This window comes from Astyanax mexicanus, chromosome 5 (assembly GCF_023375975.1).
Source record: "Astyanax mexicanus isolate ESR-SI-001 chromosome 5, AstMex3_surface, whole genome shotgun sequence".
Classification (NCBI taxonomy): Eukaryota; Metazoa; Chordata; class Actinopteri; order Characiformes; family Acestrorhamphidae; genus Astyanax; species Astyanax mexicanus.
In genome coordinates this window covers 6,859,381-6,877,639 of record NC_064412.1, presented here as the reverse complement: position 1 = coordinate 6,877,639, position 18,259 = coordinate 6,859,381, and the positions used below count along the sequence as shown (strand labels likewise).

Genomic DNA, 18,259 nt, shown 5'->3' with positions numbered 1-18,259 from the left:
TCACTGTTTAAAAGTGAAGAACCCATAAAAATTCCACAAAAAATAAATAAATAAATAATGGTTCTAGCAATTTTTAACACATGATTTTTCATAGAACTCATAATGGAAAAGCCATAAAAAAACAAAGTTCACCTGGAATCTGAACTAAGCTGAGGTGCTGAAGCCAAGTATCTTTTTTCAATTAACTTTTATCAATTAACTTCAATATTTTTTATAAACTAAAAAAATGTGATTGAGTTGAGTGTGTGAAAGCCTTTTCTAAATTTGACCATAAATCATAAGCTTTTTGCATGCTTAATAGTGAAAAAGATCTGTACAAATGTAACAAATACGCTGCATTTTTATCAGATTCATATCACCCTTAACACTGTGCAGTTATTCCAACAATTTGAGGGAAAGTTTTTAATGGAATATGATTTGAGTGAAAGGTCATAACCATTTACATATTGCTGAGGCATCTAAAGAAGGAACTGCAGTTTATTTATTCATTTCATTTTTTCCTTCCTGGTCCATGGTGTATTTTTGAGTTCCCACGATCCCTGGAGTATTCAACACAAAGTTGGTGTGGGAGTTGGAGATTTTTTTTTTTTTTTCAGTTTCAGAGTTACCATGACTAATGTGACTTTCAAGTCACAATGGCAAGGCATTTTCCAGCATACTGTGTATACTATATTGCATCTTAAAAAATTAGAATATCATTTATAGATGTATTACACACAGAGTGATCTATTTTAAGCGTTTATTACTTTTATTGTTGATGATTATGACTTACAGCCAATGAAAACCCAAAAATCAATATCTCAGAAAATTAGAATATTATATAAGAATAATTGGTTCTTTTGGCAGTACTGTGGGCAGTGTGCCAAGTCATGCTGGAAAATGAAATCCACATCTCCATAAAAGTTGTCAGCAGAGGGAAGCATTGAAGTGCTGTTAGACTTTAGACCAGCAGATGACATGTCTCTCCAAATTATTATTTATTTATTAAACTTTTTTTTTTTTTTTTTTTTTTATAAAGACTTCCTCTCATGACAATTCAGGGTCCTAAAGTCCATCATCATAAACAACACTTTGGCCCACACTCTGCTTGAGGCGAGGCCAGAGCTGCAGGCCCGAAAACCAATCTGCGTGTTGAAAGACACTGATTTTTAATGTGTTTTTAAAGCTGAGGTGAACCGTAGAGCAGGTCAGAATTTTTACTATATCATTGGAGTCTTTCTGGCATCCCATTCATCATCAAGCAGCAAGTACGGCCTTTTATCGTGTGAATGTTTGCTGGAGGCCAGACTTTTTCCTTTCTTTTCTGCACCTCAGGCTGGAAAACACGGCGTACTGTGGTTGTTAACTTTACATTAAGCTCAGCTGAGACTTTTTCTTTCTTTTTTAACCTAATAAAATATTAATAAATTATACACACTCTAGTCTAACCATTTTTGAAAAGATATCTTAGGTGTGAATATATTTAATATACATTTACAATTTACAATATACATCTATACATTCAAAAATAAGTAAAAAAAAAAAAAAACAGGCGCTTGGTAAAATTTTGACCAAAACATGATCAGTTCCAGGAAAATATAACAATTCTGCTTCATTTTACATTTTAAATGATTATATTTTTGAGCAGCCGTATGTCTTCTGGAGTAAAAGAGATCAGGGCATGTGTCTGTCTGATATAATTACTGTGTTATAAGACCTGAAAGAGGAACTGATAAAAACTGATAAAAAACACCAAAACAGCCTAGAGTTCTAAGGGTTAAACATACATTTTTTTTTCCTCAGCTTTAATTTCCAGCTGTAATTATAAAGCAGGACATTTTTTATTAAATAGTTAAAGAGTCAATAGCTGCCTGTTCTAAAGTCGGACTGCTCTGGTGGTTGATTACAGGTAATTATCCTAATTAAAAGAAAGAGCTAACTCTTCCACACACCCCCCCCAACCCAACCCAACCTGAATCCCCCTTAAACACACACTCACTCACACACACACACACACACACACTCACTGGAACCTTCAGTGGGTGGACAGGAAGGGATGGATCCTGTCTCTTTTCCTTCAAACTAATCTGACACTTACCTCTGGCTGACACCTGCAGCTTGATTAACTGCCAAACGTAAAGCGGCAGCTCGCTACCTGCCCTGGCCCGGCACCAAGCTCCATAATTACTCAGCTAGTGGCAGCATGCCGTCTGACCCATGCTGTGAAATTTATGTTAGCAGCTGTACGTGCCGGGGTGGGGCAGGTGGGGGTACGCATGTGTTTATATATATGTGAGAGAACGAGAGAAAAAGGAAATGAAATGTAGGAGAGAGAGAAAGAAAGAAAGAGAGAGAGAGAGAGAGAGAGAGAGAGAGAGAGCATAGTAACACAAAAAATCTAGTTATTGAGTAAATGATGTGAATACAGTCCAAAAAACTATGTTTCTCTAAATGTGCTCTACACTGTAAATTATTATTATTTTTATTATTATTATTCCTAAAAATACTGAAACTTACATGTGTTTATGTATGTGAGAGAATGAGAGAGAAAGAGAAAGAAAGGGAGAGAGAGAGAGAGAGAGAGTAAATGATGTAACAATCTGAGTAAATGATGTGAATGATGTCCAGAAACCTGTTTCCATAAACATGGTCTACACTGTAAGTTTAGAGAAGTTGAATCTATTTAAATACTTTGAGGAAACCAGTTACCTTAACATTTTAAACTTAATAATTTTATACTATTGCTTTTTAATTTATTTTGAACTACTATTTTGTATATTTGTACTATTGCTTTTTAACTTTTTGACCCAAATAACTTAATAACAACCTATTATTATTATTATTATTATTATTATTATTATTATTATTATTATTATTATTATTATTATTATTATTATTATTACTATTATTATTATTATTATTATTATTATTATTATTATTATGTTTTTGTGTATTATGTAAAAGTTAGTTTTACCTTAATTTTAACAGTTTTTGTTGTATAAATCTTATTTTTTTATCTTAATTTCTTATCAATTAAACTAAGTTTTATTATAATAATTATTATTATTATATATTATATGTGATTTACTTAAGGTACTTAGCCTGGGGGTTTATTACACACTGAAGGTAACTGTCAGACACTTGCGGATGCACCCGTATGCAATAATAATAATAAAATATGCTGTTAATGGCAGCATCCTAATAACTACTGACTCAGAAAGATCATGTTTTAAAGTATGTGTGGCCGTAAATGTTCCCCTAACTCAAAATTGTTGAGTAATATTTGGAAACATATTTAATTTCCAAATATCTATTTTTATCTTAATTTGTTATCAATTGAACCAAGTTGTATTATAATTATTATAAATTCTATTATTTTTTATCTATTTTCATCTTTTATTTACTGTTATTTTAAAATTATTCAGTTTAGTAATTACTTGCTTTGTCATGTCAATCCCTGTTTTTGTAAATGCTCGGCTGCATTGAAAATGAGGGTTGCCCTCAATGTACTTCGATGTACAATGTACTTATTAAATATGAAATAATAAAAAAATAGATGAATAAATAAAAGTATAGCACAAAGACAGCACAGAGTTAGCAGCTGAGAAAATGATGCTTGCTCTTACAGCCTACAACATCAAGGCAAGGCAGTTAATCATAATATATATATATATATATATATATATATATATATATATGATTTACTTAAGGTAGCCTGGGGGTTGACTACACACTGAAGGTAACTGTCAGAAACTTGTAGACACACCCAGTATGCAAATGGACAGTGCCAAAAGCCAATAAAAGTAAAATAGGCTGCTAATGGCAATTGAGTAATCCGAATTACTGTTTTATAAGTTAATTCAACTAAAAAAGATCAGATTTGAAAGTATGTTTGGCCTTTATTGTTCTCCTAACTCAATATTACTTATGTAATATTTGGAAATATCCAAACAGATTTCATTTGAGTTCACAGTAATTGTGGGTTTATGGTGTACAGACACAGAGAACACAATAACAACCTGTCACTCCTCTTCATCAATAAATTATTCAGCAGCTGAAGTTGTACTATTAGACTACAATATTCCACCCTTGTTGTTTTGCAGGATTCTGCCAAAGCTGTGTCTCTGGGGCTGTGGATGGAGGAGATGATTTTCAACTTGGCAGATTCACGACTTTTCTTTAATGACCTGGAGGTGAGCTAAACTCCTGTCATACAGTACCTGTTATAACACAACCTCATATCACTGCAACAGGAACTCTATAGGAGAAGAAGATACGTCCTTTAGCTGTAGTACTCTACAGTACTCTAGTATACTAAAGCTAGTCACTAAATCATGATTCAGAACTTTTCAGAAAAGAAAACATGTAATTGCAGATAAATGTAAAAAGATAAATGTTGCCTTTGATTCTAACATGTCAGCCAGGCACACATTAATTTATACAAAAGAAACTGAGAATCTGAAATGCATTCAGATGGATCATGGTAGATATAAATGATTCAAAAGTGACTGACAAACTTTAAAAGAATCCAAAATAAAAATAAAAAAAGTTACGGTAAGATTACAAAAATATTTCAAAAGTGATCCTATCTTAACAGATCAGGAGTGTAAGTAAATAGCTACTATTTTGTTATAAAGTATTTTAGAATTCTTCTTTTTCTCCACACTTTTGAAATGTTAAGTTAAATATATAATTAAAAAGATGAGTTTCTTTGATTTTACCAAATTGAAAACCTCTGGAATATAATCAAGATCACGACGATTATTACAAGCCATCAAACCAAACTGAACTGCTTGAATATTTGCACCAGAAGTAAAGGCATAAAGTTATCCAAAAGCAGTGTGTAAGACTGGTGGAGGAGAACATGCCAAGATGCATGAAAACTGTGATTAAAAACCAGGGTTATTCCACCAAATATTGATTTCTAAACTCTGATCTGAAAACTTTATGAATATGAACTTGTTTTCTTTGCATTGTTTGAGGTCTGAAAGCACTGCATCTTTTTGTTATTTCAGCCATTTCTCATTTTCTGCAAATAAATGCTCTAAATGACAATATTTTTATTTGGAATTTGGGAGAAATGTTGCCTGTAGTTTATAGAATAAAACAAAAATGTTCATTTTACTCAAACATAAACCTATAAATAGCAAAATCAGAGAATCTGATTTATAAACTGAAATGGTCTCTTACTTTTTTAGAGATTTATATGTATTACCCAAATGTGTATTTGCGTATATATTTTATTAGCCTCAAACCTGTGTTGTATCTTCTTCCAGTCACCATTCTTAAAGTTTTTGCATGAAAGCAATGATCAATAAACCAAAGTATTTATTTATCTATTTAATCAAATTAAACATGATCAACACATGAATCAAAGTGAAACCAATACATCTTCTATCTGAAGCATTCTTCTGCCGTGCTCTAACAATGAGGGGATTAAATTCTGCTCTAGAGAGGGTCAGAACTTTGAGGTGTTAATTACGGGTGTGTGGCCGGCTCTGAAAGGAAAACTTGTCCTGGGGAGGAGCTGAGGCTGAGAGTGGAGTGGGGGGGTGGGGGGGTGGGGGGGGGTGGGGGCGCAGAGCACACAATTATTTCTTCAGCAGGTTTTAATGGAACTCCGCCCTCCTCTTTTTTTTGCTTGGTTTGTCCCTGTAATCGCCCTCGCACAGAGTCACACAGAGAGTCACACAGAGAGTCACAGGCGTTTTTCACTGTTCAGCCTGATTTATCTAATCTCTTTTCACCTTTGGCAGCCTGGGAACTGAGAGTTGCCACAGGCGAAATAGCAGCTTAGATTATTGTAGGCTAAAAGTTCTGAAAAGTTCAGAGGCTGACCTTGTGATTGATGGCCAAGCTCTCTCTCTCCCTCTCTCTCTCTCTCTGTCTCTCTCCTTCTCTCTCTTTCAATCTCTCTCTCACTATTTCTCTCTTTATATTTCTCTCTCTGTCTCTCTCTTTCTCTTACTATTTCTCTCTATATTTCTCTCACTCCCTCTATTTCTCTCTCTCTCTCTCTTTCTTTCTCTTGCTATGTCTCTCTATTTTTCTCACGCCCTCTCTCTCTCTCCCTCTTTCTCTTGCTATTTCTCTCTATATTTCTCTCTCTATTTCTCTCTTTCTCTCTATATATTTCTCTTTCTCACTCCCAAATTTTCAGTTTCTCTCTTTCTCTCTCACTCCCTCTCTCAATTTATCTCTTTTTCTCTATATATATTTCTCTTTCTCACTCCCTCTCTATATTTCTCTTTCTCACTCCCTCTCTATATTTCTCTTTCTCACTCCCACTCTTTCAGTTTCTCTCTTTCTCTCTCACTCCTTCTTTCAGTTTCTCTCTTTCTCTCTCTTTCTCTCTCTCCCTCTCAGAGACACATTCGCCACCCTGTAGTGACTTAGAACAACATTTTTAGAATTACAAAAAAAAACAAAATACTGTATTTCTGTTATTAGTTAAATCCAACTAAAGGTCACTTTACAACCTGAACATATTACTCCACATTACATTTACTGTTGTTAGGAAAAATTATATTATTATTTAAAATAACTTTATAATATATTTATAAAAATCTTAATTATTACGCAAATTTCAATTTTGTTTATTTTTAAACAATTTCTGCTTTTTCTGCTGTATATTTATTTATTTATTTCTTAGGGTGGGGGGGAGCACTTCCACCTATTGCTGATATTGGGTGGTTCCTATGCCGATGTTAGTAATTACTAATCTAGCATTTATTTTGACAGTTAACCATGTTGCCTATTTTAAGACATGATTTAAAACTTCTAATTATTCAGTTTATGCAACACAATATTCAGAACCTATTCTAAATATTTCAGTAGTTACTCATATATTTATTTAACTACCATTATTATTTAGTATCAGTTACTACTTATAATCTGGTAACTACTATCAAATATCAGTGTCTAAGTTTCAGAAGCTTTTAATAATCCAATAACTACTTTTAATTATTAAGCATCAACTAAGAATTATGCAGTTGCTAGGATTGAGTAACTAATAATAAGTAAGTAACTACTATGGATTATTCAGAAAATACTATGAATTTCTCAGTACCTAAGATTTAATCACTACTTATTATTCAGAAGCTACTATTACTATTTAGTATCTGGTATTTAGAAACACCTATAGATATTAAAGAGGACAGTAAATATAATTAAACTAATTTAACAACAACTTGTGTTGTTAGAGAGTGAGGAATTGAAGTATTAGTACTGTGAACTGTGATACTAGTTTAAATAAAATTGTATTAAATAATCAAGAGTTACAAAACAAACCAGCCTTTCAAATATTCCAGACTTCAGTATTGGAATCTAATTATTTGTAAGCCTTTAAAAAACAGTGGATCAGATTTTTTTTTTATAAAGAAGAAACACAGTTCTTCTGTCCACAGCTGGGATTATTGTTGTGACTGCAGGTCCGGTGAGCTCAGCAAACACGGTCTTGTGAGTTTGTGAGTTTGAGGAGTGTGTGAGTCGGTCTACTGAGATATGAGCGCATTATGAGGTAGCGTCGGGCTTTCGGACCCAACTGTAACACGAGAGCAGCTGCAGAGAGAGAGAGAGAGAGAGAGAGAGAGAAAGAGAGATGAGGAGGAGGAGGAGGAAAGAAGATGGGAAAACCAGAAAGGAAGTCTAGTTTAAATTGCAGAGAGAAGAATCTGTTGTTTGATAAATACTGTAGAACTGTAATACAGGCCGTATAAACATGAATTCAAGGACTGTAGTAGTGATACTGGATGTTCAGCATATTGTTGATATTATATATATATATATTAAAACTTTGGATATTAATACTTTGGATATGAAAGGGGACATAATATAAATCTCATGAAGTTCTTTAAATTAAATCACTGTTGAATAAAGATATCTCACAGCTCTATTCTTACCAGTTTCAGTGCCTTTCAGAACAACCCATTTAAGGCCTCTGTCACTTTTATGCAAATTTGCTGTTTCTGGCCACACCCCATGAGTGTTTACCATGTTATCGCTAGCTTATGCTAAAAATGAGTTAAATGCTACTTAAAATGAAAGAATCTTAATATTTAACTTTATTGTGATCTTTTATCTAAATAAGTTTTTTTTAGGAAAGAGAAAACATTTTTATTATATATATATAAATATATATATATATATATATATATATATATATATATATATATTTATATATATATAAATATAATAATAAGATGGTTCTTTATTAGTCACACAAACCTATCAAAACCTATCAATAACATATTAAACCTTTATTTGCAGAAAATGAGAAATGGCTGAAATAACAAAAAATATGCAGAGCTTTCAGACCTCAAATAATGCAAAAAAAACAAGTTCATGTTCATAAAGTTTTAAAAGTTCAGAAATCAATGTTTGGTGGAATAAACCTGGTTTGTAATCACAGTTTTAATCATGCATCTTTGCATGTTCTCCTCCACCAGTCTTACACACTGCTTTTGGATAACTTTATGTGTTTACTCCTGGTGCAAAATTCCAAGCAGTTCAGTTTGGTTTGATGGCTTGTGATCATCCATCTTCCTCTTGATTATATTCCAGAGGTTTTCAATTTACAAGTAGAACATACAGAATATATTTCCACAAATAGTATGTAGGCTTAAAGAAGGCCAAACAACTTAAATACTTAAATACTAATAAAGTGTCTGTCCTCTATCAGCAAAGTCTCGGTGTGCTCTATTCATGTTTTCAGGGCATAATTTTGATGTGAAATACCTGAACAGATCAAAGTATTATCGTCTGAAGACACCCAGGATAGTAGAAATCCATCAAAAATTCTTCAGGAAGTGTTTTTTAAGTACTGCAGGCGCCTGAATGTCTTGAGACAGACTTGGCTTATTTCAGCCTTTCTGTTGTCTTTTTTTTTAATATATATTTCAACCCTCCACTCTATCGTTCCCCGAGGCTTAGTAAAGGGTGAACCTGCCCATACACACAGTACATCACTCTGCCTGGCTGAAACATCTACCCCTCCAACATATCTGCTTTCCTTTAATTTCACAGGAATGTGACCAGGTTCATATCGATGATGTGGCCTCAGATGACAACGGGCAGGACTTGAGGTATGTACGGCAGGAGTTCCCCTCATAACGCTGGTACAGTCTCACAGGAAGTGTGTGTGAGACGCTGTGCAGGGTATAAGGGCTTCCACTAAAGAGCTGAACTATATGCCTCATAAAATAGCCTTCTCTTTTTCACCACTGCATACCTTTACCATATTAGGAATTAATACCTTTTGTCTTTCTCTGTGAAAGAGATCCACCTTTTCTGATGTTTAAGATCTTTATTAAATCTGAACACATAAAGCGACTGTTTAGTCTGTTTAATCCACACTTCTTTATTAATATTAATATGAAGAATAATGTCTCCAGGGTCTCTTTTGTTAGATTGATGCTTGCATGCAAAAAGCTTGTGTCTCTAGTCTTTAAAGAAGAAAAAAATATATTTTCTTAACTTTCAGTGGAATTCAGTGTAAATGATTTTGTACATTTTGTCATTTTAAAGCATTTCTATTGGTCTAATTACTGTCAAATTGTGACACAAACTAAAATAACAATTGGCAGATTCACATTCTCTTGAAAAAGAAAAACAGAGATAAAAGATTTGTACATAACAGTAATTAGTAGGGTTGTACGAAATTATTGGAGTATCACAATATTTCGTTTTGAAATGTTATTTAATTTTTTTTTTAAAAAACACAGTATTGATTTCTTAAATAATTAGTTTACATGTAAAGATGTAAAAAGTTGTGATAGCTGTGTTGTACCTTGTTATTAGATCCCAGTGGTCTGATTGGATAAAAGAAAAGTTTACTGTGTACTTACTTTGTTCATAAATATCATTGTGTGTTTTGTATGCTTTAACAGTTTTCATGTTTAATAGATTTAAATCCTAGCAATATATCAATATATCCTTACATTATCAGAAAATATTGTGAATGTTGAATATAGTAACCCCTGTATTATGATTTGAATCATATTGCCAACATCTTGCCAATTCACAGCACTACTAATGATATATTTGGACTGGTAAAGAAATTTATTTATTGAATATTTTTTATTTACCAGTTTTTATTTAATTAGTGTCACAAACAAATAAAAAATGCAAAAAATAAATGTTCATGGGAATAGGCATCACACTTTTTTTATTTATTATTGATACCCTGTCTAAACCATTAACAAAACACATTTATTAACACAATATATATATATATTTTTTTTTTTTTAATTATTAATTAAAGGAGAAGAAGAAGCATTCACAAAAACACATATTTACCATACTGGAGAGCAGAAAATCAGGATAAAAAAAATATCCTGGTTCATGACCAAGTCAAGCTCCGTTTCCTTGTTGATAAATTTCCAGCTCAGCGCTCAGTAAACTCCAGCTGAACACCGCTGTCTAGTCAAGAAGATTCTCGGAAGATTAAAAACAAAGAAAGCCAGAAACAAACCTGAGCACACAATCAAACCAAGCAGAGCTGCAGCAAAACAAAAGCACCAGTGTTCCTGCAATGAGGACGTCCAGACATACACACTTAACCTTATACACACACTACACTGATGTCAGGTTCACATTACACCACTTTTTGAGTCGTCAGTCTTAGTGCTGTTTACACTACATGACTGGTTGTGCTGTAATTGCGAATCCTACAGTTGTAGAACTTTCACACTACATGACTTATTATTAATTTAAAGTTTTTAGCTTTTAGCTTCATTCACCCCATTCAAAGAGGACTCACTCGTTGGCTCCCTCTAGAGTTTAACAGTCATTTTATGATCTAAACAGGGGAAACGGAAAGTGGTCAGACTCTCCATAAACGGCTCTGGTAATGCAGGAGATGTGTTTTGGACCCGTGGTTCTTTCTGTCACCATGATTTTATTGGCTTTAAGTAGCTGCTGCTCCTGACTCCCAGTCGCCGACTGGGTCAGATGTTTAGCATGCCTAATACTTGTTGGGCTGCTGCGACTCAAACTGTCATCAAATGAAACACTGGGCTAAAGTGGTGTAGTGTAAACTAGGCATTATTACTCACATGGTAGCATGCTGAAAGCTCCAATTCTACATGCTGATCTGTGGTGCTATTACCAGCTATTATTGCAAAGGTTCGATACAGTCAATCACAAATTTTAGTTCACAGGAATAAATCAAGGATTTTGAGTTTGGCACGTGTACAGTTCTCTGACAATAAGAGCTGGGAATAACAGGGAATCTCACAGCAAAATATTATCACAATACTTTTCCCACAGCAAAAATATCATAATACTTTGATATTACAACACTTCTGAGGCCAGATGCAAATGCAAGCGAGTTTTATGGTCTTTTTTTTTTTTAAAGAAGACAACAAAAAAACACAAACTGAAAAAATGAAACACACAATAAGAATATGACTAAAAAACAAACAAAGAACTAACAATGAGTAACAAACAAATAAGCAAAATAAACAAACAAACAGACAAAAAACTAAAGGAAAAAACAGAAACTTGCACAAATGTAAAGCAATAACACATTAAAGAAGATTTTAACAGGACAGGGTCAAACAAAAAGCAGGATAAAGAACAAAGGAATATGAGGGGTACATATACAAACTGGGAAACAGGAAACACCTGGAGAAGGAAACAAGGGGTGAGAACACTAATGACTAGGGTGGAGACAAGGGAGGAGACAAGACAATAACAAAACAGGGCCATGTGCTCAAAGAGCAGAAAAGACAAACACAGGCTATGGTTGATTATTTATTGCAAGACAATTCTCTACGGTTCTTCACGGCATTTGGTTACTGAAGAATACAGAATAAAATACTCCAAATTAAGAAAATACCAGGAATTATGGTATTATAGTTTAAGTATTATAGTCAGTTTCACAGAATTTAACAACCAATATTCTTTACTACAGGTTTAGTCTATTCACTTGATTATAGGGCCTCCACGTGGAGTAATGAAGCAGTAACTTTAGTAAGTCTAATTGAGTAGTAAGTCTAGGCAGTTTCGAGCGCCTGTTTCAATAAGAATTTTGATATTTGACACCATGTATCAATAATGTGTCACAAACAAAATATTTATTGATATATCACAAATATCGACATTTCATCCCACCCCTACTGAGAATGCATCACAGCTTTGTTTAAAAAATCATCAAAGCTGCCCTTTTTACACAAGTATTAACCATTTTTCTTGTGTTTTTAGGGAAGGTATTTATGTAAATATATTGATAACTTCCTCACGTATATGTTTCTGCTGTCTGTCTCTGCAGCACGTATAACTTTGGAACGGACGGCTTCCAGAGTCCAGCAGGTGGAGGTGCTCTGTGCCTTGGCTCAGGGGTTCACGGTGGTGTTGACTGGATGAGGAAACTCGCTTTCCGCTACAGACGAGTAAAAGAGATCTACAACACCTTTAAGAACAACGTAGGAGGTGAGTGAAGTCAAGATGAAGCCAATAATAAAAAAAAGGAAAGTCTCCACCTGGATTTAAGTAAGTAAATGATGTGGGGTTGGTTGATGCTGCAGTTGGTCTGCAGGTTTAGGTTCAGCAACAGTATGTACTGAAAGAATGAGGTCAGCTGACTACCTGAATATACTGAATATAGACCAGGTTATTCCATCAATGGATTAGATTATTTCTTCCCTGATTGCACTGGTATATTCCAAGATAACAATATCAGGATTTATGGGGCTGGAATTGTGAAAGAGTTCAGGATTCAGGGAGCATGAGATCATCATTTACACACATGGATTGAGAGAGAGTTCACGAGAGAGTTCACCATAGAGTCCAGATCTTAACCTCATTGAGAATCTTTGGGATGTGCTGGATGGAGAAGAGCTGCTTTGTGCAGTGGTCAGACTCTACCATCATCAATGCTGCTGCAAGATCTTGGTGAAAAATTAATGAAACACTAGATTGAAATAAATCTGGTGCTTATTGAAACAATGCCACAATGAATGTGTGCTGCAATCAAAGCTAAAGGCGGTCCTACCAAATATTAGAGTGCCCAGTTCACCCTTTTATAACTGTCAGGTTTTACCATTTGCATGTTAATCAGTAACTACTAGTGGTGTCCATTGTTTAAAAAGATTACAATCACAATTCATCACGATTAATCACACTTCTTCTTAAAACTAAGCCTTTAATATTGGATGTTTAAATGTAAAAAAAAGAATCAATGTTAGATTGGCAGAATTATATTATATCATTATATTAGGGGTGTCAATTGCTTAAAAAAATAATTGTATTAAATTTTGACTGTAAATCATAATTTATAATCATTTGCAATGTGCAGAGCGCCCTCTGTTGCTGCACACGGGTAATGCAGTTGGAGATTTCTGTTATTTATAAAGTTATTGCTGCTCTTCTGTGTTTTTCATGAAAACTCATATCGCAACTCATAATGATTAAAGTATGAATTATCATACAGCCTTATTCTAGCGCCTGTTCACTATACTGAATGCTACAACCATCTACTTGCATTATAATCCAGTTAAACCTCCTGCAAGAGCCTGTGGCCCTGGAAATTCACAGCTATACATCAGGATCTGGATGCACTATTAAATAGATTTTCTCTAACTGAAGTTTTCGACTTTTCTCTGCTTTGATTGGCAGGTTTGTTGGGCAGTCCAAAACGAGAGGAGTGGCTTCAGCTGAGGAGAGAAATGGAGGCTCTGACAGACCTGTGGCTCACGCATGCTCTGAAGGCTCTGGCTCTCATTAACTCCAGGTGAGACATAGTCAAAATAACAAGAAGCATCTGCTAATGCATGTGTACAACATTTTTTTTTGGTTTAATCCTCACTCTCTTTTCTAAATAGCATTTAGAAAACTAATTAAAGTAGTAGTAGGCTACCTGTCAGGAGTACCATATACTAACATATCTCAAAAAATAAGAATATCATTGAAAAGTTACTTTATTTCAGTAATTCAGTTAAAAACACAGAGTGATCTATTATAAGCGTTTATTTCTTTTAGTGTTGACAATTAAGGCCTACAGCCAATGAAACCCCAAAAATCAGTATCTCAGAAAATTAGAATATTATATAAGATCAATTTGTACTTTTGGCAGTAAGATTTTGCAGGAAAACAAAACTGCACTGACTTTAGACTTGATAATAAAGAACAGTGGATCAACACCAGCAGATGACATGTCTCTACAAACCATCACTGATTGGTGGAAACTTCACACTAGACCTCGAGCAGTTTGGACTGTGTGTCTCTCCACTCTTCCTCCAGACTCTGATCCCTTGATTTACAAATGAAATGTAACATTTACTGATGATCAGTGATGGTTTGGAGAGACATGTCATCTGCTGGTGTTGATCCACTGTGTTTTATTATCAAGTCAGTGCAGTTTTGTTTTCCCACAAAATCTTACAGCACTTCATGCTTCTTCCCTCTGCTACTGACAACTTTTATGGAGACGAGGATTTCATTTTCCAGTAGGACTTGGCACACTGCCCACACTGGCAAAAAGTATCAGTTGGTCGTATATAATAATCTACTTTTCTGAGACACTGATTTTTTTATTTTATTGGCTGTAAGACATAATCATCAACAATAAAAGAAATAAACACTAAAATTAGATCACTGTGTTTAATACATCTATATAATATATGAGTTTCACATTTTGAACTTTTTTTTAAGATGAACTAGTATGTCAACTAGGTCAAAAACTACCCAAAGTGGTCTAATGGTCGTTTTCTTTTTTTGGTTAAGAATATTAAAGGAATAACTTCCATGTTTTTTACTTCTTTTTTTTTATTTACTGCCAAAATATTTTAATGCCTGAAACTCAAAGTTACTTTTCCTTTCTTCCTCAGACCAAACTGTGTGAATGTGATGGTCACCACGACTCAGCTCATCCCTGCTCTGTCCAAAGTGCTGCTGTATGGTCTTGGAGGAGCTTTTCCTATCGAGAACATTTACAGTGCTACCAAAACCGGTATGTGGCTCTTTAATGTACACATCAAATTAGATTTTATTGTTAAATTAACACTGAGATTGATAAACTCCATTAATCACTGTGTTAATTTAACACTAAAAGCTAAAAACTGTTTCCTCTCACTGTCTACTTTTGTGACAATGTAATAGTTTAGACCAATAAGTGGATTAGACTCAAATGGTGAGCTGAGCTTGAGCTGTGTCTGTTTTTGTTGGTAGGTAAGGAGAGCTGTTTTGAGCGAGTGGCTCAGAGGTTCGGGAGGCGGGCGGTGTACGTGGTGATCGGAGACGGTGTGGAGGAGGAGACTGTGGCAAAGAAGGTAAGCTCGATCTGGAGATCGCCGGTTCGAATCCTGTTTATGTAGCTTGCCATCAGCGGTCGGAGCCCTGAGAGAGCACAATTGGCCTTGCTCTCTCTGGGTGGGTACAGTAGATTGTGTTTTTTCCCCTCATCACTTCAAAGGGTGATGTCGATCAGCACAAGGCTGCGTCTGTGAGCTGATGTATCAGAATCGAGTCGCTGCGCTTTCCTCCAAGCGTTAGTCTGACTTCACATGTATCGGAGGAGGCATGTGCTAGTCTTCGCTCTTCTGGTGTTGGGGCATCACTAGAGATAGGGGGAGTCCTAATGAGTGGGTTGTGCAATTGGCCATGTAAATTGGGGAAAAAATGGAAAAAAAAATTTAAATAAAATTACCTGGTTATAAAATATACTTCAGAATTCTTTGACTGTTTGGGGAGGTTCTTTAAGTGTTTAAAAAGACACTTTTAGTGTCTAACTTTAGTGTTTTTTCTCTTAAATCACGGCAATTCGACATTTAAAATGAATTTATCTTCATTTTTGCTGTTAGTTTAACCTTTATATTTATCTTTTTTGCAGAAAAACATGCCTTTCTGGAGGGTAACATGCAGAGCAGACCTGGAGGCACTGAGTCACGCACTAGAGCTGGATTACCTCTAGAGGGCAGAATCTGCCCTTTCTGACTTCGATTCTTTTGCCTCTCGCTATTCATAAGACACAGGCGGTCAACAGTAATCACATGGCCGGGCCAAGAACTGCAGGACCAATCAGCAGGGAGCTGCAAACTTACTGGAAATATGTTTCTTTCAACTCAATCCAACAAAAACTTCTTTTTTCTTTTCTTTGTTTTTTTTTTCTTTCTTTGTCTTTTTTTCTTCATCTGTGACAAGCCTCCGTTTTATACAGTGGAGCGTTGCACTGAAGACAGCGGCCCATCGAAGACCTTGAGAGTGCTTTCAAAGACTCAAAATTCTAGTTTTATTTTATTTTTTTGTGTATTTTGTTTGTTAATATCAGAGACAATCTGAATTAAAGACAAATGTTCATGTATCATTTGTAAAAGGTAAAAAATGTAGAATCTGATTTTGATTTTGAGGGAAAATAATTCAAATATTTATGCTCACATCTTTTTTCTATCAGTTCACCAGAAGCTGCAGTAGTTTACTGTAGATGAGACCTAGATCAGAGAGTAGGCGTGAATAATGCAGAGTTTTGTAAGAGTAAAAAGGTTTTTCTGTACATTCTGTTAACAGTAGTCACTTTTTAAACTGTGAAATTCACTAATATCTTCTAGATTAATAAAGCACAATTGAGGGAATTAGTGTTATGATTCAGAATCAGTTGGGAAAAGCATAGATTTAGCCATTTTTTAAGTTTTGTTTGTTTATTTGTTTGTTTCTGTTTGTTGTATTTTTTTATTAGTAATGCATTAATGATACAAGCATTGATCCATTCATTCAGGTGAAAAAAAGTGTGAAATATTGTGAAATTCCACTTTTTTTATTTTACAGTAAATATTTAACAAACACAATCAGTTGTTTTCCTCTTAAAAATGGCAAATTTACAACAAATCAAGTTGAAACCTTTTTTTTGGTCCATTAATCCACATTTTTGATTAATGACTGACTCCTGGGTTCACATTATATATATTTTTTTTTTACCTGACATTGACGACTTGCCATCCTTCTCAGAGTTAAAAGTTAAAAGTACTGTAAAATATTTAATAACGCATTATTTTGTAAAAGCCAGCTGAAGAAAGCATATGTTAGGACTAACTCTAAAAAATAGCCAAAGTTCGGAAGCTAAATCTATCACTAGAGATGACAATCATCTACTTAACTTATGAATTTTTATATCTTTTTTTTATTATTATTTTGGTGAGGTGATTTCTTTAGCACTAGAAATTTTTCCTGCATTTGTCTCCGATACGTGCCTGGGCCACAACAATCTGTTTTATCCTTGTTGTTTTATTTGTTCCTGGATGTACATTTGATTTCTCGTTGCTTTTTATCAGCTTTACTGAAATTTATATATGTGTATCAATCCTGTACGGAATGTGTATGGTCGTCCCTTGGCTTGCATGTGCCTATTACACTGCCTGTCCATCTAGCTACAATTTGTATATAAGGTTTTATTGTTGATCTGTTTCTATGGGCTGTTATGATAGAAAAATAAAGATAAATTAATTGAATCTCACTTGATTGATTTTACACTTTGTTTGATCAGTAATATGTTTTTTAGACTGTTATGAAAAAGTGAAAAAAATAGGACCATACCATGAAATCCATTGTCTTTTTGAATGTATTTAATCATATGGGCATTTGAAGTAAAACTGAACATTATTGAGAGACGGAGTTTACATAACCTAACAAATAAAAAAAATAAAATAAATAAATACATGAATAAACAGTTGCATTTCTTGTAAGGAAATAGTCAGAATACCCCTTTTGGCTAAAATGATCCCATTTAGACGTTTCCTATACCAATTTAGCAGTCTCTGACATGACTGGGAAATAGATGTTTCCCACTCCTCCATGCAGAATTCTCTCCTCTAAAATCCTTTCTAACAATGTGCTAAAAATTTGTAGTTAATGTGCTGCATCTCATTTTTATTTTAAACATATTTAATATAGTAATTAATGATGTTTTTAATTTTTCCCGAGTCAAAAGTCTTTAGTTTTATTTGTTTAGTTTTAAAATCTCAATCTCTTAATAATAATCAAATAATCATATGTTCAAATATGTTCAAAAAGACAAGGAATGTCCTTAACTTTACCCAAAAATGTATGGGATCAGTAACATTGATGAAAGAGATTAATATTAACTAGTTATATGACAAACTATAAGTGTAATGTATAAATTTTTATTTCAGTAATCATTTTGAATATTTGCAGTTTTCTTGTTCAATTCAATAATGAAAAAAGTGCATTTACTGAGGGAAACTACTGTATATTGTGATCACTGTATTGTGATCATGTAGCTTCAGAGTTCATCACCACTACACACCTCCAAACTTCATGTAGCTTCCGA

The 18,259-nt window shown here is 34.1% G+C and overlaps 1 protein-coding gene across 2 annotated transcripts in view; it reads left to right on the top strand.

Moving 5' to 3' along the window:
- The window catches only part of eya2 (EYA transcriptional coactivator and phosphatase 2), a 56,661-nt gene extending 39,236 nt beyond the window's left edge, over positions 1-17,425 (top strand). For both annotated transcript variants that reach the window (XM_022675612.2, XM_049479489.1), the window contains 7 exons: positions 4,083-4,172; positions 9,004-9,062; positions 12,251-12,411; positions 13,597-13,711; positions 14,808-14,929; positions 15,148-15,248; positions 15,809-17,425. In XM_022675612.2, the coding sequence (XP_022531333.2) occupies positions 4,083-4,172; positions 9,004-9,062; positions 12,251-12,411; positions 13,597-13,711; positions 14,808-14,929; positions 15,148-15,248; positions 15,809-15,889 (729 nt within the window). In that variant the 3' untranslated portion in view covers positions 15,890-17,425. The remainder of the gene's footprint in view (positions 1-4,082; positions 4,173-9,003; positions 9,063-12,250; positions 12,412-13,596; positions 13,712-14,807; positions 14,930-15,147; positions 15,249-15,808) is intronic.
- The last annotated feature ends 834 nt before the right edge of the window (positions 17,426-18,259 follow it).